This window comes from Xenopus laevis, chromosome 7L, assembly GCF_017654675.1.
Source record: "Xenopus laevis strain J_2021 chromosome 7L, Xenopus_laevis_v10.1, whole genome shotgun sequence".
In the NCBI taxonomy this organism is placed as follows: Eukaryota; Metazoa; Chordata; class Amphibia; order Anura; family Pipidae; genus Xenopus; species Xenopus laevis.
The window spans coordinates 27,070,851-27,096,370 of record NC_054383.1 but is presented as its reverse complement, the minus strand read 5'-3'; the positions used below and the strand labels follow the sequence as shown (position 1 = coordinate 27,096,370).

The window sequence follows — 25,520 nt, the reverse complement described above, 5'->3', positions numbered from 1 at the left end:
CCCCGTTAATTATTTCTCTTGTAAATGACACCCCCGTGATAAGAGTACACTTTGTAAGCTACTGACAGAATTCAGAATGTCAGCAGATGTTAGATGGGGCCCATGTACAGAAGTGTTTTCTTCATGGCCGAGTTCATCACAGTGACTGCTTTTAACAGATAAAGAACTGCCCTCGTGTTACACTTTGGTGTAACATTGACTGCTTTCCAAAAGCAAAACCAGTTTATGTTCTGTTGTTAAACTCAATAAACCTCATTCTATTTGAAATAGCCTTATCTTTGAGTTTTGCTTTATATATAACGAGGTCATAGCAATAAAATTAGCAACATAGTGCAGCCTCTGGGGAGCAGGAATCAGTTGCCCAGGGTGATGGGAGCAAACCCCCCCAGCCTGCAGCTTCCATTATACCGGAAAGGCCAATGAGCTTTAGTGGAAGGAAGAAGCTTGACTGGAGGGGCTCTAGAATTGTGTACACTGACCCCTTTAGTGGCATGGCCCTGACCGTAGTCTGTACCACTTCTCCCAGCCACATAGTGTCCGTCCTCCTTATGAGGACACTAAAAGAAAACTGAGAATTGAGGAAGTAGGCAAGGGATAAAGCAGGAGGAGGAGCCACTTTAACTATTTGGTGTCCTTTCTCCAAGCAACAGGATCTTCATCCCAATGGTGCCTGGGTCCCCCAATCTAGGCAAGAGAAAATGAATACCAGTAGACAAGGATAGCATGTGTGTTTGGACTTAATAGTTCAGTTGGATCAGCTTTTAAAAATTCCCTAAACACATCAAATGGATGGGAAACAAAGGTGTAGCAGCGTTTATTTGCCAACGGAAATAAAATATGAAACCTTTACCGTACCTGTCCAAAGAACATCTATTCCTGGCAGCAACTTCTCACCAACGGTATGCAGATAAGGAGACTGAGCAACATTTGGGTTGCAGAATGTCCCACAATATTCTAAAAAAAGGAACAAGTCTTAGGTAATTATTTTAAAAAAAATATTAATAAATGCCATGCATTTAAAAACAAAAAAATGCATAATTAAATAGCGCTATTTCTAATGCCTTCAGTTTGATATTATGGAATTCTGGCATAAAAAATAAGAAGAGGCTTGATACTGGGGTATTTTATGAACATGGGCTTAATAAAATGGTATTCTAAGAAACAGAAAAATAAATGTGGTAGCCAGAGTTATTACCTGTTGGGCAAAACAAAAAGGTCTCTGGCTCACTCAGGTATTGAAATATTTCATTGGTTATTGCAACCTGTGCATGGGCAAAAGAACTGAAAACCTCTTTGTCTGCCGGGCACATATTGTGATCGATATCATCAAAAAGCAGTGCAAATGACCTGCATCCAAACTGAGAGACCTGGAAAGAAATCAAAGAAAACACACTATAAATGAACATTCCCTTAATGCTTAGTACAGCTAAGAAACAATTATGAAATTTAAGCACATTTTCATAAGAGCAAGCCATCATTTTTTTTAAGGCATAACGTGCACAAAGTTGGACATTCTTACCTTTTAACATAATATTGTATTAATGAAATCAGCACAATACATCTGTCAAACATCTATACACACCACAGTAATATCAGTATATTAAGTGGGATTCTTTCACATGTAGAGGTTTACCTTTACCATACACCGGATATTCATCCTGGAAAAAAACTTAATATAATGACAGCTAAGCAGGATCTTCAGCATGGAGCTGAAGTAATCCTCTGGTCTAGGATTATAATGAACTGAATAATGCCTGCTGGGTGTTATCTTGAACTAGAAAAAGGATTCTAGCAACCTTAGCAAGATTTACCTGATCCAACTTGCGTTTTAGTGTAGCCACCTCTTTTTGGTTTGAAAACGTTATGTCAAGGCCAGGTGATATGGCATAAATAAACTCAATGCCAAATTCTTGTGCTGCCGATATCAGAGTCATAAGCTGATCTGCAACAAGATAAAAACAATCATTACTGGTCTAAGAAACTGCTCAAATAAGGCAATTTATTCCCAGTTGTTTATGTATGTGTACTAATATAGATATAAACACACACAGTATTATAAATGCCCATCTTAGCAATAAATCTCAGATATTTGCAGACCCTGCCCCAATGAGTAAAATAATGAGCTGACAACAGTTAAACAAAAGACCTTTCACAGAGTGCTGTTATTGCATTTTGCTAAATAACAAATGTCCCTGCATTGCTGCTGATCATTAAGGCTCTAACGTATTAGTCTCTGCCCATGCCGATATAGGAAACCTACCTGCATCAGTACATCAATGATCAAAACACTCTTTACAGTACATAAAAATAACTGGGGACTATATTTACCTGCTTCTTCCACAGAGTACATTTCTCTCCAAAACATTCTGTGTTTGTAATCATCTTTTGGAGCATATAGGTATGTGTTAATACTCCACTTCTGAAGCCTGGAGTAAAAATGAAAAGAAAAATTGATAAATCTGTCAGGAATGGAAATGTATAAGAACTACTTATTCATTCTACTTTACGGAGCATTAGCCCCAATTCAAAAGCATCTAAAAGCAACATATTGCATAGGCTCATGCACTACAGCATGAACTGCTGAGCACTGAGGCTATTGCCTAGCCTGAAAGCTAGTCATGGGAATTTCAGGATGAATATATGCTTTCTGACTAGGATACCAACAAAATTGTAAATGGCTACTACAGCAATGTTTTTATTATATATATGAAAACAGGATTTTTTGATACTCACCGTTAAATCCTTTTCTCTGTAGTCGATAGGGGGACACAGGGACTCTTGGGTTTAAGCTCCACCCTCCAGGAGGCAGGACACTATTAATAAAATTAAAATTAAGGGGGCGTGCCCATATAGTGGCTTAACCCCACATGCTGTAGCATTCCTTCAGTTGGTACCAAAGAGACTGCTGAAAGATAAACTGTATCAATACTCAACTAGCAAACCAGTAAATCAGGAAAACGTTTCCATAAGACCAAGTGGTCAACATTTCGCTCAGGGTTGGGAAGCCCTGTGTCCCCCTATCGACTACAGAGAAAAGGATTTAACGGTGAGTATCAAAAAATCCTGTTTTCTCTGTCGTCTAAAGGGGGACACAGGGACTCTTGGGGACTTAACAAAGCAGCCCCAGACAGCAGGGTGGGAGCGAATACAGAAAAGGTAAAGACACGTTACTGTACCACAGTGTGTAGTACTTTGCGGCCAAAAGCGGCTTCCGCTGATGAGAACGTGTCCAGTCTGTAGAATTTAGTGAATGTATGAACCGAAGACCAGGTGGCTGCTCTGCAGATCTGGTCCAAGGAGGCCGAGTTGCGCCAAGCCCAGGAAGCACCCAAGGATCGTGTGGAGTGAGCTCGAACATTGGCAGGAGGAGTTCTGCCCTTAGCCAGGTAGGCTTGTCTGATGGTTTCTCTGATCCAACGTGCGATGGTAGTCTTGGAAGCTGACAGGCCCCTCCGAGGCCCGGACGGAATGACAAAAAGGGCTTGAGAGCGCCGATATGATTTAGAACGGTCAAGGTACCAGCGAAGTGCTCTGACCACATCCAGACTGTGAAATCTCCGTTCCTTGTCATTCTTGGGTTTCTGGACAGAGAGATGGAACCACAATCTCCTGGTTCACGTGAAACGAGGACACGACCTTAGGCAGGAAGGAAGGCACAGTCCTCAGGACTGCCTTGTCCCTATGGAAAACCAGCAGAGACGGATCACAAGATAAGGCACCTATTTCCGATACCCTGCGAGCAGATGAAATGGCAACAAGGAAGGCAGTTTTCCAGGTAAGCCACTGTTCAGGGACGACACGCAGAGGTTCGAAGGGAGGGTCAAGGAGAGCCTCCAAAACGAGGTTGAGATCCCATCCAGGAACTGGTGATCGATAAGGTGGAACGATATGTTGTACTCCCTGTAGGAAGGTGCGGACTGAATCGTCTAGGGCTAGACGAGACTGGAAAAGGACAGAGAGGGCAGATACTTGGACCTTCAAGGAACTGAGCTTCAGACCGAGTCGAAAACCTCGCTGTAGAAAGGATAAGATCCTGGGAATATTGCATTCATGGAAGGAAAACTTTGATTCCTCGCACCAGTTCCAGTAGCTGCGCCAGACCCTGTGGTAGGCTTTAGAAGACGTAGCTTTGCGTGACTTCAGCATAGTGGCAATCACATCGTCCGCTATACCCTTACGTCTCCAGATGGCCGCCTCAACAGCCATCCCGTCAAAGCGAACAGTCCCGGGTTGTGGTGAAATATGGGACCCTGCTGGAGAAGATCGCTCCTGGGAGGGAGGCGAACTGGTTGAGCTATGGACATGTCCTGAAGATCCGTAAACCACGTTCTCCTGGGCCAATACGGAGCTATCACTATGACCGTCGCACAGGATTGCTTGATTTTCTTCAGAACCCGAGGAAGCATTGGAAACGGAGGGAAGACGTAAGCCAGGTTGAAACTCCAGACTTGTGTCATGGCGTCCACCCCCAGCGCCGTCGGATCCCGAAAACGGGCGTAAAAGGCTGGAACTTTGCGGTTGGCTCTGGATGCCATGAGGTCGACTTGAGGACGTCCCCACCTTTTCACTAGGTCTGCGAACACTGCGGGATGAAGTTCCCATTCTCCCGGATCCAGCTGGTTCCGACTTAGAAAGTCTGCTTGCGTGTTGTCCACTCCCGGAATGTGTATGGCAGATATCCTGACTGAGCTGAGCTCTGCCCAGGCTAGGATTTGTACCACCTCCGCTAGGGATGCTTTGCTGCGGGTACCTCCTTGTCTGTTGATGTACGCGACGGTTGTGGAGTTGTCGCTTTGTACGCGGACAGACTTTGTTTGGAGTAGGGGAGACCAATGTCTTAGGGCAAGCTTGACTGCCCAAGCTCCAGGACGTTGATGTGTAGCCTCGTTTCTGTGGGAGACCAACGGCCTTGTACCGACGAGTTGTTCCACGTGGCGCCCCACCCGAGGAGACTTGCGTCTGTCGTTATCACGGTCCAGTCCGGAGTCGCCCAGGACTGGCCCGTCAGATTGTGGTGGTTCAGCCACCAGAGGAGTGACTCCCGTGTTGTTTGCTGTAGAAGAATCCGTTGGGACAGGGGACCCCCTTTCCATCCCGACAGAACGTTGGCCTGTAGAGGTCTCAAATGGATTTGAGCAAAGGGAACCGCTTCGATGGACGAGACCATCAGACCGAGTACCTTCATTGCGAGGTGGACTGTGGGGTGCCGGTCTTGAAGGAGGAGATTGACTTGCGCTCTGATCTTCCTCTGCTTGTCCAGGGGCAGCGAGACACGTTGAGTCAGTGTATCGAATTGGAGACCCAGGAATAGCATTTGGTGACTGGGTGTCATGTTGGATTTGTTCCAGTTGATGGTCCACCCGAAGCTCTGAAGCAGCGATATCGCTTGTTGCATGTCCCTTCTGCTCTTCTCTAGTGTTGGAGCCTTCAGGAGAAGGTCGTCCAGGTAAGGTGTGATCGAGATTCCGTGGAGTCGTAGGGTTGCTGCCGTCACTGACATGAGTTTGGAGAACACTCTGGGGGCAGAGGATAGGCCGAATGGGAGTGCCACAAATTGGTAATGGAGATTTCGGAATGCGAATCTGAGAAAACGATGGTGAGGAGGCCAGACTGGAACGTGGAGATACGCGTCCTTGATGTCGAGGGACATCATCAGTTGACCTGGTTCCATTCCTCGGATGACTGACCTGAGAGTTTCCATTTTGAACCGGACGGACCGTATGTGTTTGTTGAGGAATTTCAGGTCCAATACTGGTCGGAAGGACCCGTCCTTCTTTGGGACCAGGAACAGATTGGAGTAAAATCCGCAAAATGTTTCTGACGGGGGAACTGGAATGATCACTCCATTCTGTTCCATGCTCGTAATGCAGTCCAAGAAGGCTCGGCCCTTGGCTGGGTTTGAGGGGACTCTGGACATGAGAAATTTTCGGGGAGGAAGAGAAGCGAAGTCCAGGTGGTAGCCCTCGGAAACGATTTCGGTTACCCAAGCGTCTGACGAGTATCGTATCCACACCTCCCGGAATCTCAGCAATCGTCCCCCTAGCGGTTGCAGTGACCCCGGAGGGGGTGACCCGTCATCCTGAAGTGGCCTTGTCGGCTGGAGACTTGTTGTGGAATTTGTTGTTCTTCCACGATGGCCGTCCCTTGTCGTTTGGTTTAGAGCGAAACTGAGAACGTTGGGGAGGACTGTGCCGTCTGGAAAAACGTCCAGTGTGGCAGCGAAAGGACCGACCGCGCCTGGAGGAAGTCGTGGGTCTTGACTTGCTTTGGGGGAGGAAGGTGCTCTTCCCTCCCGTGGCCTGTGAGATTATCTTTTCGAGCTCCTCACCAAAAAGTCGCTGTCCCTTGAAGGGTAGTGAGGTAAGGGACTTCTTGGAACTGACATCCGCAGACCAGTTCTTCAGCCAGAGCGTTCTGCGTGCTGCGACGGAGAGCGCTGATGTGCGGGCAGTAATCTGTGCTGTATCCAGGGAAGCGTCGCACAAGTAAGCTGCTGCCTCCGCGAGGGACTGTGCGGAAGGCAGGATGTCAGCTCTGGGGATGCCATCTTGAATATCAGCAACGAGGGATTCTGCCCATGCCTGAATGGCTCTCGCTACCCAGGCTGAGGCGAGAGCTGGACGAAGGGTTGAGCCAGCGGATGAGTAGACTGCCCTGAGGAAACCTTCCAGACGTCTGTCAGATGGGTCCTTGAAGGCTGCGGCGTCCGTGACTGGTAACGCTGTGGATTTAGATAATCTCGAAACTGGTGCGTCCACAGTTGGAGGCAGTGACCATTTCTCTACCAAGTCCTTGGGGAATGGATAGGATTTCGAAAATTTCCGAGTAGCTTGGAACTTGCGCTCCGGCGACTTCCATTCCTCTTGTATTATGTTAAGGAGTTGGTCATGCGAAGGAAAACATGCAGAAGCTTTGTGTTTTCTTTTAAACAGGTTAGAAGATGAAGCCTGTTGTTCAGGTGTCTGTGTGATTTTTAGCACGTCCATCACCCCCTTGATAATGCCCTCTACGTCGTGAGGGAGTTCCTTGCTTTTGGAATCTTCCGCATTATCCTCCTCTGCTTCTGAGGAAGCATCAGAAGGTGGGAGTTCCCCCTCTGAATGAGAAAAATCCTCTCCAGCTGACGAGACGTCAGAGGGGGTATGGGTGTCGGTGTCACCCCTGGAGCTGGGAAGCCTTTTACGCTTTCCACTGGCTTTGTGACCTAGTTTGGCTAGGGCTTTGCCCAAATTGGTGGCAATGGAAGGAAGGCCCTGCAGGGATGCCAGGGATTGGGACAGTTGAATGGCCCATAGGGGGGCAGGGGGTTCTGAGGAAGTGCCCGCTACCCCATCCATTGCATCCAAATCCTGTGCGGTTTCCCCAGATTCAGGGACCGTTGGGATGGACCCCTGGGTGGGCGCTGGACCCTGCCCCTTTGAACAAGATCTGCAGAGCGGGTCAGCCTGGCCCCCAGGGATTTTTAGGTGGCAGTTTTTGCAGGTAAAGTAAGTCACCTGTGCTGCTGGTGCTCTCCCCCCAGCCCTGGGGAAAAGTCCCCCTGACTTACCTTCTGCCATGTGAACAGTGGCTGAGGTACCTGCTGAAGTAATGGCCGTCAGGAATGTGCTTTGTAAAAGGGTGCCTAGAGGTAACCCAAGACTGCTGCCTGAAGGTAGAAGCCTAATCCCCAAGATCAAGTGGCTCCCGTGGCTCCGGGTCAGGAGGAGGAGGGCTGCTGGCAGAGTGGAAGCAGGAGAGGAGGATACAGTAAGCAGCAGCTTACTGTGACTGCAGGAAGTGGCGGGAGGACATTCCGCGCCTTCTGAAGCCTCCTCTACGCTTCGCGCCGAAAAAAACAAAATGGCGCCTGGAACGCATCAGCGCGATGCGTTCCACTGCGCGCAGGAGAAAGGCGCGCAACTTCACCAACAGCCTGCCTGTGTGGGAGACCGTCGGAGGGAGCAGCGAATACATCGCTTAGTGCAGCTAGGTCTGGGCTGGGGTGAGGGGGGGGAGAGCACGCCAGAACACGAGTAGAATATTATATCATACTCACTGCTGGCTCTTCACCGGTCAGAACATCTGCTGGCCCCAGTGGGTTGCAGGAATTTTTCTGTGCAGGTCGGTTATAGCCTAGAGGGCTAGAATATGACCCCGGTGAGAGATCCCTCGAGGGGGGGGGTACACTCAAGGGACAGGCAGTCCTGCCCTGGTGACACCCCATAGATATGCTTCTGTCTTGAAGCTGGTATCCATCCTCCTTGAAGCAGGACACTTTAAAAACTGAAGGAATGCTACAGCATGTGGGGTTAAGCCACTATATGGGCACGCCCCCTTAATTTTAATTTTATTAAGTGTCCTGCCTCCTGGAGGGTGGAGCTTAAACCCAAGAGTCCCTGTGTCCCCCTTTAGACGACAGAGAAATAAAGTTATAAGCAAAGAGGACCTGTTCAAATGCTGGACAACAAAGGAGGCCTTAAGATGGCCATAAAACTAATTTTCGTATTATTTTTGGGAATGCATGGTGGGAGACAAGTCACCCAAAGAAGGCTTGGATATCTGAAGATTTAGCCCTAACACATCTGTATTGAAAACAAACAATCTTTCCTGTGATGACTGGTCAAAGATCATAATGGTCTATGGCCACCTTCAATCTAAAAAGTCTTGAGACTAGGCCTAGCAGTGTGATCCTATTAACTCACAGCCAGATGAAGGGAGAGGCTGAAGGTTAACCCAAATTTACACCTCTCGCATGAGTGTATTAAAACCTACATCTTTTTGTAGTGCCCTTTGTATTTTTCTAATGTAAACAGTTAAAGATAAATGTATAATTATTTTTATGTATACAAGTAATATATGCATCACTGGTATCTGAAAAATATACTTAGCACTAATGAGAGACAATTCATTCCACTGTTGGATTGTACACATTGGTTGCAGTTGAGCACTACAGGATTACTGTTTGCTCAAAGGTTTTAACATTGTCAGCATAAGTGCTATCCTACTCAAAACACAATTTAGGAGGGTACATAAGTTACTATATAGAGGACTTTAAGACCTAAGAGTGAGGTGCAATTAGGCATCCATAAGTTGTCAAGTTGTGTGTGTGTGATTTGTGTGGAGATAAGAGAGTTAGAGGGTTATGTAATAAAAGGCACTACGGTAAGTTTGCCCTGGGGCAGTAACCCATAGCAGGCAGCATTTACTGTTCACCTGTTTAAAAGCAAACATCTTATTGGTTGCTATGGGTTACTGCTCCTGGGCAAAATTAGTGCCTTTTATTACATATGGGTTTATGATATCAAAAATAAGGGAATCAAATTGTAGTATGTTGGAGCAGTCAAGGGGGTGGGGTTGGAGAATGTAGCTGAATGCACAAGGTGCAATTAGACAGTTTTATTTTTTAACAAAATGGGTGAAATCTAACTGTTTTGCTCAAAACAAGCAGAATTCCTGCTAATGGTAAGAGAATGAATCTGGTTCTGTCCTTGCCGATTTATACCATGAATAAATCTTGTCATCCTCCATTGGACGGTACTCTCCTTACTGACCCGACTAGACAGAATCTAAATTTCTTCAGTATAAAACATTTAGTGAATTTCTTCAGCATACTACCTATACTATACTTGTGCAGCCGTGTAAAAAAATCCCTTTGCGCCCTATCCCATCAAGTGCCATAGATAACAAAAGCCCTTGCAGGCCTGGCTCTCATTGGTATCTTTGTTATGTTAGCTGTTAAGTATCCTTTTATACGGTACTGCAGAATAACACTGTAAATTTTATATTCCCCATGGAAAAAGATCTGCCTAGCAACACAAGGTGCCAGTTGTGCTCATCACTGCCAGAATTCAAATGGATAAGGCAAGACAAGAGATTAATAAGTCATTGAGGATACCATATACGATGTTGCTTACTTTAATGTGATAACAAAACCTCAAGAAATAACCGTTTTCCCAGTGACAGCACAAATCGAAGGGGAACATATCCTGCCAGCAGGATACATGAGCAAGTCTCTGTTGACACTTGCGTGGGATCCTAAAAAGCATTTTCAGTGACATTGGCACTTTTAAATGCCATGAGAATATCACAGTCTGATTCCAGTTTTATGTTCTAAAGGGCAGGTTCTTTTTTTCTCTAAGGCAGAAAAGGCGGGCTTCGATCTAGTAATGCTAGAAGGCGCACTTACCCATATCAAAGCCAAAGTTCTTGGCCAAATGAGTCATTAGGTCTTTAATAATGTATTAGCATGCTCCTATACTTTGTAATGCATCTCCTGTATTTTAATGTACGATTTTTGCTATGCTGCATTTAAAGGACAAATAAAGATGTTTGTTGCACCATTACCCAAAAAAAACAAGCATGTAGGAGTGACCTTTCTCTGTGTGAAAAAGAGTCTTTGTGGAGGCTTAACAGTAGCACATTGATCTGGCTTTTGGAGTATTGGGTACCCTGGAACCTTTAAAATACCACTGTAGAGACCAGCATGGCACAAATTCTTATTGCAGTACACCATTGGTCGATTCATTGCAAGTGGAAAAGCACGGTATCTTCAGGGCCAAAAAAGTAAAAGAACATTAATCTTCATGTCGTTACTTACCTTCTAAAAAGCTCCTTTCTTTGCTCCATGGTCCATGGCCTTCCATAGAACCCTGGTAAAAGAGATAATAATTAGAACAACATATACAGCATTTGTTCCCTAATGGCAGACACCATTTACCTACAGACATGCATTCATCCAATGCAGTCAAACTGCTACTGTAAATTAATTTTAGCTTACAATAAAAGCATCCAATACTATAATTCTGAATAAAAACCATCAAAGCTGCTTAGAATGTCTTCCTGGTTTGAAACGCTACTGCCACACAGGAGTTTGACTTAACTGGATATGATAAACAAGGCGATACTTCCTTCAAAACAACAAGGTAAACTGGATGTAAATAAACAGAGATCTTAGACACACATTCTAAAAAGATTCCACTGTGGCTTAAAGGTAGGGATGCACCGAATCCAGGATTCGGTTCGGGATTCGGCCTTTTTGTCACAAAACAAGGAAGTAAAAAAAATTTCCCCTTCCCACCCCTAATTTGCATATGCAAATTAGGATTCGGATCGGCCGAATCTTTCATTAAGGATTAGGCTGAATCCAAAATAGTGGATTTGGTGCATCCCTACTTAAAGGGGACCTGTCACCCAGACATAAAAAGATATATAATAAAAAAAAAAAAAACTAAAAAAAAACCTTTTTAAATAAAACATGAAGCCCGAATTCTTTTTTATTAAAACATCCATAACGGGTTATAAATTTGTTTAAAATTCTCAGCTGTCAATCATATGTCTACCCCTCCTCTATGCCTAAAGCTGGCCATAGATACAAATATACTATTGTATGAAACATTTTCGGACCGTGTGTGGAGTGTCCAAACATTTTTCGTGCCAGGTTATCAGTTGTTTAGTCGATTAGAAGAAGATTTATATAACGATAAGATCTCTGCATGTATTGGCTATCTGGCAATATCAATGGTCACTACTATTTGTCAACTTTCGTACGATTGCTGTATGTCAATTAATGGCCCGAGCATCAGGTGATTAGTTCTCTTTACTTCTTTTTTTTAATCTAAATTATTAGTTGCAGGTTGGAAGATTGGAACGGACGCTCGTTCTTCCGATATAGCCTAATAACCTGCACGCCTATGTACAGCTTTAGACATAGGTATGAGGTACTCCATTCTGGTGCATAAATATGATTTTGGCATGATGCAAAGCCTGCCTCAGAATCCACAAAATGGTGCCTGCCTCAGAATCACAGTATTGCTGTGATTGTGAATTCCAAAACTAGAAAAAAGCAAGATTTAAATAAATTTTAGTGTAAGTGAAGTTCATGTTGCTTGACAGACATCATAAAATAAGGTTTGTAATTATTTCTTAGGATGACAGGTCCCCTTTAATAAACTAGGCTGCTATCCAGTGTTTAAACAATTCCTGTGAAATTGTGAACATCAGCACAAGGTAAACTTGCTGTGATTTAGTAGATGCGCAATATATTCTGCAATTACAGTTATGGGACCTATTATCCAGAATGCTTGGGACCTGGGGTTTTCTGTATAACGGATCTTTCTGTAATTTGAATCTTGATACCTTAGTCTACTAGAAAACCATGTAAATATTAAATAAACCCAATCGGCTGGTTTTGCTTCCAATAAGGATTAATAATATCTTAGCTGGGATCAAGTACAATGCACTGTTTTATAATTATAGAGAAAAAGGAAATCATTTCTAAAATGGAGTCTCTGGGAGAACTTTCCATAATTCGGGGGTTTCTTTATAACGTGTATCCGGATAATAGATCCCATACCTGTACATAAATTCAATAAGATTATTTTCAGATTTAGGTTATGATTTTCCATCAATCCCTATATAAATATACAATAGCAAATTTGCCCCATGGAAAATTGATTTGCACAAACTGTCGTGCAATTGGATAGTGATACATGGGTGTGAGGTTCAATGGGACAGGACAGAGCTATTTCATAGTTAGCTTCTTTCGGCACTTGCAATCTATTAATGATATTGCAAACAACAGTTTGAGCCAAATCATTGCACTTGCTTGGCGCACATGAACTCACACTGAACGTAAGGGTTGCAGTGTTTAATGCTTTTAATACTCTGAACAAGTGGCTGAAGGTGCAACCCGAGGCTCTGGATGGATCTCGGGAGACAGGTGCCTGGTAATGAGCTTGAAAGCACCTTTATTTTAATACTTTCCCCCAGCCAGCTGTGTACACGACTATTTTGTGGCAACGATCACAAAACAAAGAAGCCTCTTTCTTTCTTGCTAGCAGCAAACTAATACAAAGCTGAAATGCCTTCTAGGTTAAATCAATGAAATAAATATGTATATACATAATAAAGTTAGATGCGGTTTCTGCGTTTGCAGAGATCTCTGGCCAATGCTGCAGATAGGAGAAAGCCATGCACTTGGCTACATTTCAGCTAACAAAAGATGGAGAGAGACAGAGAATATAGTGGTTTCCAAGATAAAATGGAGCAGGGAGAAATGCATGTTATGGGGGTATCATTTTGGATTGTGCAGAAATAATAAAAAGTGGATAAAATGCAGCTACTGTCATAAAGCTGTGCAGGAGAGTGTAGCAAATGTAGGACAAATAATTGTGAAATGATAACTGCTCAGAAAAACCAAGCAGGGAGGCGATTTTACATGAGTTATTAGCATGGCATATATGGTGCTTCCATGTCATGGTCTTAAACGGATTCTGTCATGATTTTATGTTGTTTTTATTTCTAAATTACTGTTTAGGGCAGAGAAACGTGGAGATTCGGGGAGATTAGTCATCCGGCGACAATTCGCCTCTTCTTCGGGCAACTAATCTTCCCTGACTCCCTTCCCGCCTGGTAAAATCTAAATCGCCGGCGGGATGGCAGACGGAGCACTTCGTTTTCCGAAGTTGCCCGTAGTTTCCTCGTGAGGCAACTTAGACCAACTTCAGGAAAACGAAGCGTTCCTAATGCCATTCCGCCAGCGATTTAGGTTCTAGCCGGCGTGAAGGCAAAACGGGGAGATTAGTTGCCCAAAGAAGAGGCGATTTGTAGCCTGGCGACTTAATCCCCTCGAATCTCCATGTGTGTCTCTGCCCTTACACTGCAAATAATCCACTCAACAATATAAAATGTTATTCCTGAACCAGCAAGTGTATTTTTTTAGCTGTAATATTGATGTGTAGGCAGCCATCTCAGGTCATTTTACCTGGTCATGTGCTTTCAGAAAGAGCCAACATTTTAGAATGGAACCACTTTCTGGCAGGCTGTTGTTTCTTCAACTCAATGTAACTGAATGTGTCGCAATGCAGCAGTAAAGAGTGACTAAAGTTTATCTGAGCACAAGTCACATGACTGTGGGCAGCTGGGAAAATGACAAAATGTCTAGCCCCATGTCAGATTTCAAAATGAAATATAAAAATATCTGTTTGCCCTTTTGAGAAACGGATCTCAGTGCAGAATTCTGCTGGAGCAGCACTATTAACGGACGCGTTAAAAAAAAAAAAATTCCCATGACAGTATCCCTTTAAAGATTACACAACATGCTGTATCCATGCACCCAACAGGATGTAGCCCAGTTGAGAGAAACACACACATTAGGAACTTTAAAGGAGAACAAAAATGTATAATCACTGGGTGTTGGAAAGTTATTATGCACACAACAGTGGTTCTAGTCACTTCGGGCAATGAAATATGTTGCATTTTGCCTCCTGCGTATTGTTGTGGGGACGAAATGGCAGAATATTCTTTGGCACAGTGGGAGCTGAGAATTGCTGCAGGTAAAACATGTTTATCGTGTAATAGCATGATATGTACAAGTTAGCATGACTCTGTGGTTTCAGTGTTTACCTGCAGTGACAGTCAGCACTAGGGATGTGTGGGTCAGGAAAAACTCAACCGGCAAAATGTTGGCAATGTAGGTACCACACACAATCTGTACTCGGGTCTGCACACTACTTCTGTATGCGCCTCTGGTTCCAAGACACGGAATCTTCAGTAGCAGAGATGCGATTGTACCTCCCCAGGTTGACCAAATTTCAACCAGAACCCACCCAACCAGTGTTCAACCCGTGGGTCACCTCAGGTTGTGGGTCAACCCACACATCACTACTTAGACCTACTATACCAAGTAGTTTTCAGTTGATTCCTTGCAGTAGCAAAATGCCACTCATGTCATCACAGGGTGTAGGCGACTTGCAGACAAAATCACAGGGGGTGATATTACCCTTACTTACAATTCCTTTAAAGGAGAAGGAAACCCAGTCGGCACAAAAACCCTCCCCCCTGGCCTACCTGTCTCGCTGGGCAAATGCCCCTAACTTGTTACTTACCCTTCTGCGCAGGTCCAGTCTACGGAGTTCACCGACGCCATCTTCTTCCAAGCAATCTTCTTCCTGCTTTGACCGGCGCATGAGCAGTAGGAGCATTTCGCCGGTACGGATCTACTGCGCATGCGCCAAAAGTCACGAAGTGAAATCGGAAAACTTCGTGACTTTTGGCACATGCGCAGTAGATCCGTCCCGGCGAAATGCTCCTACTGCGCATGCGCCAAAATGCCGGTCAAAGCAGGAAGAAGATTGCTTGGAAGAAGATGGCGTCGGTGAACTCCGTAGACTGGACCTGCGCAGAAGGATAAGTAACAAGTTAGGGGCATTTGCCTAGCGAGACAGGTAGGCCAGGGGGGAGGAGGGAGGGGAAGCAACACAGGGGAGGGGGAGGAGGGTTTTTGCGCCGACTGGGTTTCCTTCTCCTTTAAAGGAATTGTTCAGTGTAAAAATAAAAACTGAGTAAATAGATAGGCTGTGCAAAATAAAAAATGTTTCTAATATAGTTATTTAGCCAAAAATGTAATGTATAAAGGCTGGAGTGATTTGATGTATATTATGTCAGTCAGAACACTACTTCCTGCTTTTCAGCTCTCTTGGTTTACACTGACTGGTTACCCTGGTTACCAGGCAGTAACCAATCAGAGACTTGAGAGGGGCCACACGGGTCATATCTGTTGCTTTTGAATCTGAGCTGAATGCTGAGGATCAATCACAAATTCACTGAACAGAAATGTACCATGTGGCCCCCCTTCAAGTCGCTGACTAACTCAGAGTTATAGAGCTGAAAAGCAGGAAGCTGGATTCTGGCTGTTTTATTAGACATCTGTTCACTCCAGCCTTTATACATTACATTTTTGCCTAACTAACTATATTAGAAACATTTTTTATTTTGCATAGCCTATCTATTTACCCAGTTTTTCTTTTCACACTGAACTATTCCTTTAAAGGAGACATAGGATAACTTAAAAAATACCTTAATTTTGTAGGCAATGATGTATACTATATGGTGCTGGTTTTACGTTTGGGTGTAAATTATTATCTTTAAAAATTGCTTCCTTATTGGAGCTCCCCATAGAGCTATAACAATCTGTGTCCGGGTTTCAAATAAGGGGGTGAACGTATCCTAACGGTCCCTGCCAAATGCACAGTAAGAGGGGGACAGCCAATCACAGCCCTGCAGTTACACAAGCACAGACAGGCTTCAGTTCCCTCTCAGGTCAGCCTAGCTGCCGATTGGCTCCCCTGCAAAGTCTGGGAAGAGGCAGTAGGAAGTGGAACAGATGGGCGGGACTATTAGGATTTATGCAGAAATGTTCTAAAAAGCAACCAGAAACAACATTTTAAAGCACATTCCTTCTAGATCTAAAAGTGTTTAATGCACCGGCACATTCTTGTTTTTTTACATAAGTCTCCTTTAAAGGACAAGGAAATGCCAATTCCCTAAGGGTGCCATTATTTTAGGCAAGTTTGTTTTTTTAAACCCCTTGCCAGTGCAAGGTACTACAAAGGGGTTAGAATGGTATGATACAAAAGGCAAGCTATAGCACTATTGCTGCCAAGGAAACACCCTATGTAAGTGGAATACTGAAGTGTGGTGGGATACAAACTGCTGGTGAACAGGCTCATTGTTGTGAATATATTCGTGCTGATGTCAATGCCTTTGTTTATTCTACAAATAAACACTGAGAAAAGAAAACTTATTTTCCACATGTTATGCTTATACATGCACCATTTCTTTATGGTCAGGCGACTGCCAGAAGAAAAACGTCAGCATAAGACTGCCGCATATTTATAGGGGGGATCATTAGTGAGAGCTTTAGGTGGGCTGGTTTGGATAAAACAGTGGCCAAGTTGCAGCACTAGGTATGTATTCATGTGAGCCAAAGAAATCCAACCAGCAAGAATTTAGCTTATAAACTATAGGACTAATGTCACATGAATGCCTAAAGGAGAAGGAAAGTTGTTTCACACATGGGGGTGTCAAATGTTAGGCACCCCAAGTGATTGTATTTACTTACCTGAAACCCCGGGCCGGTGCTCCTATCAGCAGAAAACTGCACCAGCACGGGGTTATACCAGTGAGCACCATGGACCGATCTTCTTACGGCTGTCTTTTGCTTCTTGCAGCTGCATTAGAGTGAAACTAACTAAAATGTCGGCTATATCATTCAACTGCGCATGCGTCTGCCCCGGGAAATTTGAAGAAAGAAGAAACCAGAAGAGGATCGCGCAGTGGTGCTCGCTAGAATAACCCCGGGCCGGTGCAATTTTCTGCTGATAGGAGGACTGGCCCGTGGTTTCAGATAAGTAAACACTTTCACTTGGGGCTGCCTAACATTTAGCACATCCAAGTGTGAAACTACTTGCCTTCTCCTTTAAGAGAATGCACTGTGGAAACTTGCATTCAATTGGCTTCCACTGTGTGTACGCTTCTATGCGGCTTTTCAGATCTAGGGAGAAAGAATGGGAACTTACATGGCTAAACTAGGAGGCCCCCAACTCTGCTGTGCAGCTGGTTTTGATGATCCAGCACAGTGAAGCAGGGCTGCCTAGGGGAGGTTGATTTGCTCAGTTTGGAAGGGGCGGGAGGACTCTAAAGGGGCCTCATATAGTTTATAGGGTAGCCTGAGGTTTAAGCTGGCCATAGACGCAAAGATTTGATAAGATTCGTACGATTTTCTGGCCGTGTGTGGACTGTCCTGACATTTTTCATGCCATGGCGATCAGCCGTTCAGACGATCGGACACGTTAGAAAATTTCTGTCAGCTATCGATATCTCTGCATGTATTGCAGATCTGACGATATCAGTGGGAGACTGTCACTAGCTTTTGTCGGACCTATCCTTCGTACAATTGCTGTCAGGGGCAGAACATTGTCTGATCTGTTCTTTTACTACTTTATTTGATCTGAATGGTTAGTGGCAGGTCTGAAGATGGCACCGAACGATCGTCCGACGTGAAGGTAAATCTGTATGTCTATGGCCACCTTTACTTCTCCTCTGGGTATGACATAAATAATGTACTATATACAAAGTAGGGATGCACCGAATCCAGGATTCGGCCTTTTTCAGTAGGATTCAGCCGAATCCTTCTGCCTGGCCGAACCAAATCTGCATATGCAAATTAGGGGTGGGAGGGAAATCGCATGTTTCCCTCTTCCCATCGAATCCACTATTTGGATTCGGCCAAATCCTTCGTTTCCCCCTTCCCACCGAATCCACTATTTTGGATTCGGCCGAATACGAACCGAACCCTAATTTGCATATGCAAATTAGGGTTCAAATTCAGTTTGGTATTCGGCCGAATATTTCACGAAGGATTTGGCCGAATCCAAAATAGTGGATTCGGTGTATCCCTAATACAAAGACAATAAGCAAACCTTCCATGTATATTATTATTATTACTAAGAAGCCACTCAGTAGGCCTCTGAGCTTCTTTTTTCCTAACACAAGGCACTTGCAATAATAGGCTGGAGGAGATGGGGCCCTGAGCAATACATGAAGGCTGAGGAGCAGCTCTATGGGTGTTAAAGCTCTGCACCAGAGAGCGTTAGTCTCCCCCGCTATAGAATGCTAATATGTAACTATTGTTATACAATCTCGGATTTGTTACTGGGGAGCATGAGAAATCCTCGCTCTGTGCTACTCCCGACACTGGGCCGAGAAGCTGACACGTAACAAAGGAAGAAGGAGGGGGGTACATAGGGTTATATAAAATGGGTTACATAAAAGGACCTCCCACGTGCATACCCTCCACTACTCCGCACAGGAACCTCCGGGGGCAACACGTCTCAGTCTCGGTGTCCGTGTCCTCCCCGGTCGTGGCAGGGGGTGTCAATTCAGGGGCCAGGGTGGTGGGTGCGGCTTCCGTCTCCTCTTCGGTTATGGCGGCTGTCGCCTGGCCGTCCTTCTGTACCATCCTTACAGCAGTCACCAAATGACCCGTTAACGGACTGGGTTGGGTTGGGGTGCAGCTCAAATCGGTACAACACAGCCGCCTCTCTTGGCTCTTCCTTTTGGGTGGAGGGGCTCAGTGCGCATGCGCCAGGAACCGGATGGAACCGGATTGAACCGGTCGCCGATGCTCTCACAGCTGCAATACCTGGCGAGGCGAACTCGAGACGAATATGGGATCTGCGGAGAACGATTATACCGTGATTCCTCGCTCAGCGCTGCAGGGACACCAGGTCGCCTATTGTCTCGGGAATAGTGCGAGAAGCAGACGCTGCAGACCAGACATCGAGCTTCTGTTTACTTCGCACTGCGCCTGTGCACGATTTAGCGTGACGTCGGAGGGCGGTCATCCATTAACCTCTTAGCTGCCCATAAAATAAACACAGGCTACTTGCAAAGGGAAGTGAACGTCCAGTCAGCTATTGGCTTACTTCCGCTTTCAAACACACAAAAGCAGCTAACTCAGTGTTTATCAGTGTGTGGTTTACAACTTTCTGTAAATAAACATAAGTCCATTGCTTAGACCACGCTAGGATGTTATACATATTTATTGTAAGGGTGAACGCTGTTATACGGGTCTTTAAAGGGGATATAACCCCTCCCCCCACAATGGCCAATTCTGTCATGATTTTTATGGTGTGGTTTTTATTTCTAAGTTGCACTATTACACACAAATAATTCACTCTACCGTGAAAAATGTCATTCCTGAACCAGCAAGTGTATTTTTTTAGTTGTACTATTGGTGTGTAGGCAGCCATCTTAGGTTATTTTGCCTGGTCATGTGATTTTAGAAAGAGCCAGCACAGCAGGATGGAACTGCTGTCTGGCAGGCTGTTGTTTCTCCTACTCAATTTAACACTGAATGTGACACAGTGGACCTTGATTTAACTATTGAGTTGCCGTTCTTAGCTCTACCAGGCAGCTGTTATCTTCCCATTGTTCTGTTGTTAGGATGCTGGGGGTGGGGGAAAAGGGAGGGGTGATATCTCTCTAACTTGCAGTACAGCAGTAAAGAGTGACTGAAGTTTATCAGAACACAAGTCACATGACTGGGGCAGCTGGGAAACTGACAATATGTCTAACTCTAGCCCCATTTCAGATTTCATAATTAAATATAAAAAAATCTGTTTGCTCTTTTGAGAAACGGATTTCAGTGCAGAATTCTGCTGAAGCAGCACTATTAAGTGATGCGTTTTTGAACAAAAAACATGTTTTTCCATGACAGTATCCCTTTAAAGAACACGTTAGCAAGCAACTTTCCGATTTCATTGGAAAAAAACTATTGCTCTTGAGAGGCTGGAATCATATTGCTTTTTATTACTTTTCTTTCTATTCAGGCCTTTTTCTAAACATGATCCAGTCTGTCATTGAAACCACTTCTTGATTGCTAGGGTTAACTGGACCTTAGTAACCAGCTAGTTGCTGGAATGCCAAAAGCTGCTTAACACAGTCTATATACAAAAATTAAAAAACATGAAAAAAATAATCAAATAAAGGCTAAATACAATCTGGCTCAGAATACCACTATACATATATATATATATATATATGTTTATTTAAAAATAAACTGTTTTTAGAATCTTTCTGCCTGTTCCCAACATTCCTGGGTCCTCTCAGTCCCAAGGGGACAAGTATCATTTTAACAAATAGGTGACAACCTCAGTAGAAGACCAGTGGTGCCAGAAATGTCTATCATGATTTACCAGTAAAAAGTTCTCTGATGCTAAGGTTGCAGCATTTTCAAGGAACAGCCTGCCTGTGTCTATTCTCTTCTTCCCTATAATATTGGAATTTAATAATGGCTTTATGAAGGATAATGTGTCAGACAAATTTGATTACTTTATATGATGGGGTAATAAGATGCTGGACAGTGGGGGGGGCAGTAGATGTGATCTACTAGGATTTTGCCAAAGCGTTTGATACTGTTCCCCACAAACAACTTTCTAAACTAAGGTCTGTTGGGCTTAAAGGGAAAGGAAACCTAGTCGGCGCAAAACCCCCACCCCCCCCACCCGTTTGTTGTTTGTTGAGATTCAATGTTGATAAATGTAGTCATGCACCTGGAATGTAAAAATATCCAAGCCACTTAGGGCTAGTCCACACGGGGAGATAGCGACGCGTTTGCGGTCGCGGCGACAAAGCGCCGCGACCGGCGCAGGCGACAGTTTTGTATGGGCGCCTATGTAAAAACGCCTGTGCTAACCACACGAGGCGATGCGCTTTTCAACAGTCGCCTGAAAAAGCCTGGCGAGGCATTTTCAGGCGACTGTTGAAAAGCGCATCGCCTCGTGTGGTTAGCACAGGCGTTTTTACATAGGCGCCCATACAAAACTGTCGCCTGCGCCGGTCGCGGCGACTGTCGCGGCGCTTTGTCGCCGCGACCGCAAACGCGTCGCTATCTCCCCGTGTGGACTAGCCCTTATACCCTTAATGGGACTGCACTAGGCAAATCCGTTATGGAGAAGGACCTTGGAGTCCTTGTAGATAAACTTGGCTGTAGCAAGCAATGCCAGTCAGCAGCATCAAGGGCAAATAAGGTCTTGAGCTGTATTAAAAAGGGCATAGAGTCACGGGAGAAGGGGGTCATTCTTCCACTGTATAGAGCACTTGTAAGGCCCCATCTAGAATATGCCGTACAGTTTTGGTCTCCAGTGCTCAAACAGGACATTATTGTATTAGAGAGGGTCCAGAGAAGGGAAACTAAGCTGTTAAAAGGTATTGAAAATTTTAGCTATGAGGAAAAACTGGCCAAATTGGGGATGTTCACACTAGGAAGTAGGGATGCACCGAATCCAGGATTCGGTTCGGGATTCGGCTTTTTTCAGCAGGATTCGGCCGAATCCTTGTGCCTGGCCGAACCAAATCTGAATTTGCATATTTAAATTAGGGGCGGGTAGGGAAACGACAGCTTTTCGCCACAAAATAACTTTTTTAACTTTTTCCTTTCCTGCCCCTAATCTGCATATGCAAATTAGGATTCGGTTTAGTATTCGGCTGAATCTTTCACCAAGGATTCGGCCAAATCCCAAATAGTGGATTCGGTGCATCCCTACTAAGAAGAGGTGCTTAAGGGGTGAAATGATAACTATGTATAAATATATATGGGGATTATATAATCTCTCTAATGTTTTATTTCCATCTGACACAAGGTCACCCATTCCGATTAGAAGAAAAGAGGTTCCGCCTAGATTTTCAGAAGGGTTTTTTTACAGAGAAAGCTGTGAAGATGTGGAATTCTCTCCCCGAATCAGTGGTACGGGCTGATACATTAGATAGCTTTAAGAAGGGGTTGGACAGCTTTTTAGCAAGTGAGGGAATACAGGGTTATGGAAGATAGCTCATAGTACAACTTGATCTAGGGACTAGTTCGATTGCCGTTTTGGAGTCAGGAAGAAATTTTTTCCCCTCTGAGGACAATTGGAGAGGCTTCAGATGTTTTTTTTTGCCTTCCTCTGGATCAACTGGCTGTTACGCAGGTTAAAATAGAGTTCAAAGGTTGAACTTGATGGATGTCTCTTTCAACCTAACTTACTATGTTACTATGACTAAGCAACTTCAGCAATCAGCAGATCCTAATTTCTCAGTTCAAATAGATGCAGATCTCAATTCATTCTAGTTTCCATAGGGATAGTAAGAAAGAGTGTATGATCCAGACAAAGGTATCATCAGCATTTCTTGTTAACAGTTTTTTTTTATTGAACTCAACACTCATTGCAAGCACATTACTTCTCAAATGCAGCACAGTTCATTTCCTAGTGGCTCACATAGACCACTTTAGGGAACATTACAAAACCTTTACCTTTATAACCATTGGGGCATTAGTCAGTTAGAGATTTCTTAGTGGGCCTCTGGTTGCCCTGTGTATTAGTACTGTTGATACTGTAGTATCTACAACAGAATTCTAGACCTCACTTTGGTAAAACAGAATACTTCACAAAAGCTTTGTCTGAATAAACAATCAAATCTAGCCCTTATTTGCATGTTCAAAATTGTTAACTCCTAAAACATCCCATCACACAAGAATCTGTCACATTCTGTTGCCCAGTGCTCTAACGTCTATGTGACATTACAGGTATGGATTTGGTTCTTGCAGGATGTGGCTGAATTGTGTAAAAACACCCCAGTACTACACAAAGTTACAGCAGAATGTGACTTCTTCCCAAAAGTGTATACCTGGGGGTCACCTGACCTGTCGATATCAGTCATCACTCCAGCCCTCCAATAGAATTAGTCTTACTCATCTGTTGGAGCTGTCTGTGGGTTCTGGCAAATGACACAGGGGCTACTGTAAGTACTATATAGTGGGTTGGTGGGGGCAGTTTGGGCCTCTGTGAAATTGAAATGCCAGGGCCTATTTTAAATCCCAGACCTGGTGACAACACCTGACCCCTTGTATAGAAGCTGGTATTATAGTTGCTAACCCTATTCCACATCAACCCAGCTCCTAACACAAAATATGTAAGAGCAGGGGTGGGAATGTACACAGGGGAGATCCTGGCCCCTCCGCCACCTGAGGCAGCAGCAGCAGTTGCTGCTGCCCCCCTCCACCGGAAATTCGCTCTTAAAGTACCAGGAGCAGCATTTTTGCTGCCCCTGGTACTAAGTGGGGCGCTGCCGCCTGAGGCGACAGCCTCAACTCGCCTCATTGGCGGAGCACCCTTGAATGTACAGTAAATTGTTTGTATGGCATTCATTATCAGTAAGCAAGGCAGGAGATAGAATTGGCCCAGGCTGCCTTAAAGGAGAACTAAAGCTTAACTAAAGAAGTAGGCTACAAATGTTGTATATTATGTTTTTGGTTTCTGAGCTAGGCCAAGGCAATCACAGCCCTTTAGTAATAAACCAGTAAACCCCCGATTCTCTAAAGAATCGTTAATGAAAGAATGGTAACAACAGTGAGGCAGCAAAATGCGATGGGTGCTGATTCACTCGGCATCCCCAGGCAGCAACTGGCGACGCTAATTTGTGGGGATGTAGAGTGAATCTGTGCCTATTGCTTGTTATTACCTATCTGCTATTAGAATTCTTAAATTTTGAGTTTATTGGTAGTAAAGTGTTACTGAAAAATTTCTTTATAAACAACATTTTTTGTGAAAATGTTCTCCTGTCCTTGAATGAGTTCTCCCTGGTGAGCTGTACTTAAAATCTTGACTTTAACATCAGATGAACGCTGCACTCTTGAAAATGCAACATAAAGTTGACCATGACCAAACACAGGCTCAGATAGGTAAATGCCGACTTTATCCAATGTTTGTCCTTGTGATTTGTTGATTGTCATGGCAAATGCAGCCTTAATGGGGAATTGTCGTCGTTTAAGTTTAAAAGGTAATTCCTGGTCAGAACTGGTAAGGTCAATTCTGGGAATCAAAACAGTATCACCGCTATGGGATCCTGTAAGCACTTCTGCCTTGATAACATTTTGTCTCATGCTCTTCACAACCAACCGTGTACCGTTACATAAACCTTGCTTAGTGTTAGGGTAGGGGCACACGGCGCGATTTCGCCGCGATTCTGCGCTGGGCGAGTTGTCGCTGCGTTTTTTAAGCCGAAATAGCTTTGCTAACTTTGGCGCTGGCGTCAATGCAAATCGCGGCGAAATCGCTGCGCTAATTCACACGCGGCGATTCTTTTTCTACTGTCGCCCGGAAACGCTCAGCGAGGCAACTTCGGACGACAATAGAAAACGAATCGCCGCGTGTGAATTAGCGCAGCGATTTCGCCGCGATTTGCATTGACGCCAGCGCCAAAGTTAGCAAAGCTATTTCGGCTTAAAAAACGCAGCGACAAATCGCTTAGCGCAGAATCGCGGCGAAATCGCGCCGTGTGCCCCTACCCTTAAGGTTTCTTAACAGCATGCCTATTGTTCCTACTTTGAGTATAAGATTGTGTTGTGGTAATCCAGCATTGTTGATAGTGTTTAAATATTCTAATGGGAAGTTAAGTTTCTCACTTTCGTCTTCAGAATCAATACAGTCAGTACTCAGAAAGACACAGCTTTGTCCAGGAAGTAATGCAATCACTTGGTTGTTTATCATGTCAACATCAATATTTTTTGGAGATAATATAGCCCGTTTTGCTAAAAATGGCCACCCACGCAGGTACGCAACCGGTTCCCCTCCTAGAGTGACGCTAGCGCCGCCATTAGACAAACTTGCAAAGGAGTAGCAAGATGGCCGACGCTTATACAGACTTTAGTGGGCGGATGACAAACTCGCAGAGGAGTAGCAAGATGGCCGACGCTTATACAGACTTTAGTGGGCGGATTTGGCAGTGGGCGGATGACAAAGTCGCAGAGGAGTAGCAAGATGGCCGACGCTTATACAGACTTTCGTGCAGGTACGCAACCGGTTCCCCTCCTAGAGTGACGCTAGCGCCGCCATTAGACAAACTTGCAAAGGAGTAGCAAGATGGCCGATGCTTATACAGACTTTAGTGGGCGGATGACAAACTCGCAGAGGAGTAGCAAGATGGCCGACGCTTATACAGACTTTAGTGGGCGGATTTGGCAGTGGGCGGATGACAAAGTCGCAGAGGAGTAGCAAGATGGCCGACGCTTATACAGACTTTCGTGCAGGTACGCAACCGGTTCCCCTAGTGTGACGGTGAGCGCATCTGCCTCCCTAGATCCTAACCTTCCAGCGGTCGCCGCCTGAGTGAGCAGGAAAGAAGAGGCGGCGGGAGGCAGAAGGAGACGGTGAGCGCAT

General features: G+C 44.7%; 1 protein-coding gene across 1 annotated transcript in view; it reads right to left on the bottom strand.

The window, feature by feature from the left end:
• oga.L (O-GlcNAcase L homeolog) overlaps nucleotides 1-19,276 on the bottom strand; it is a 45,806-nt gene extending 26,530 nt beyond the window's left edge. Inside the window, exons 1-6 of the mRNA XM_018225251.2 lie at nucleotides 18,613-19,276; nucleotides 10,580-10,631; nucleotides 2,329-2,426; nucleotides 1,812-1,942; nucleotides 1,196-1,367; nucleotides 856-954 (exon numbers count right to left, since the gene is read on the bottom strand). Coding sequence (XP_018080740.1) covers nucleotides 856-954; nucleotides 1,196-1,367; nucleotides 1,812-1,942; nucleotides 2,329-2,426; nucleotides 10,580-10,631; nucleotides 18,613-18,781 — 721 coding nt within the window. The 5' untranslated portion in view covers nucleotides 18,782-19,276. The remainder of the gene's footprint in view (nucleotides 1-855; nucleotides 955-1,195; nucleotides 1,368-1,811; nucleotides 1,943-2,328; nucleotides 2,427-10,579; nucleotides 10,632-18,612) is intronic.
• Between the last annotated feature and the right edge of the window lie 6,244 nt (nucleotides 19,277-25,520).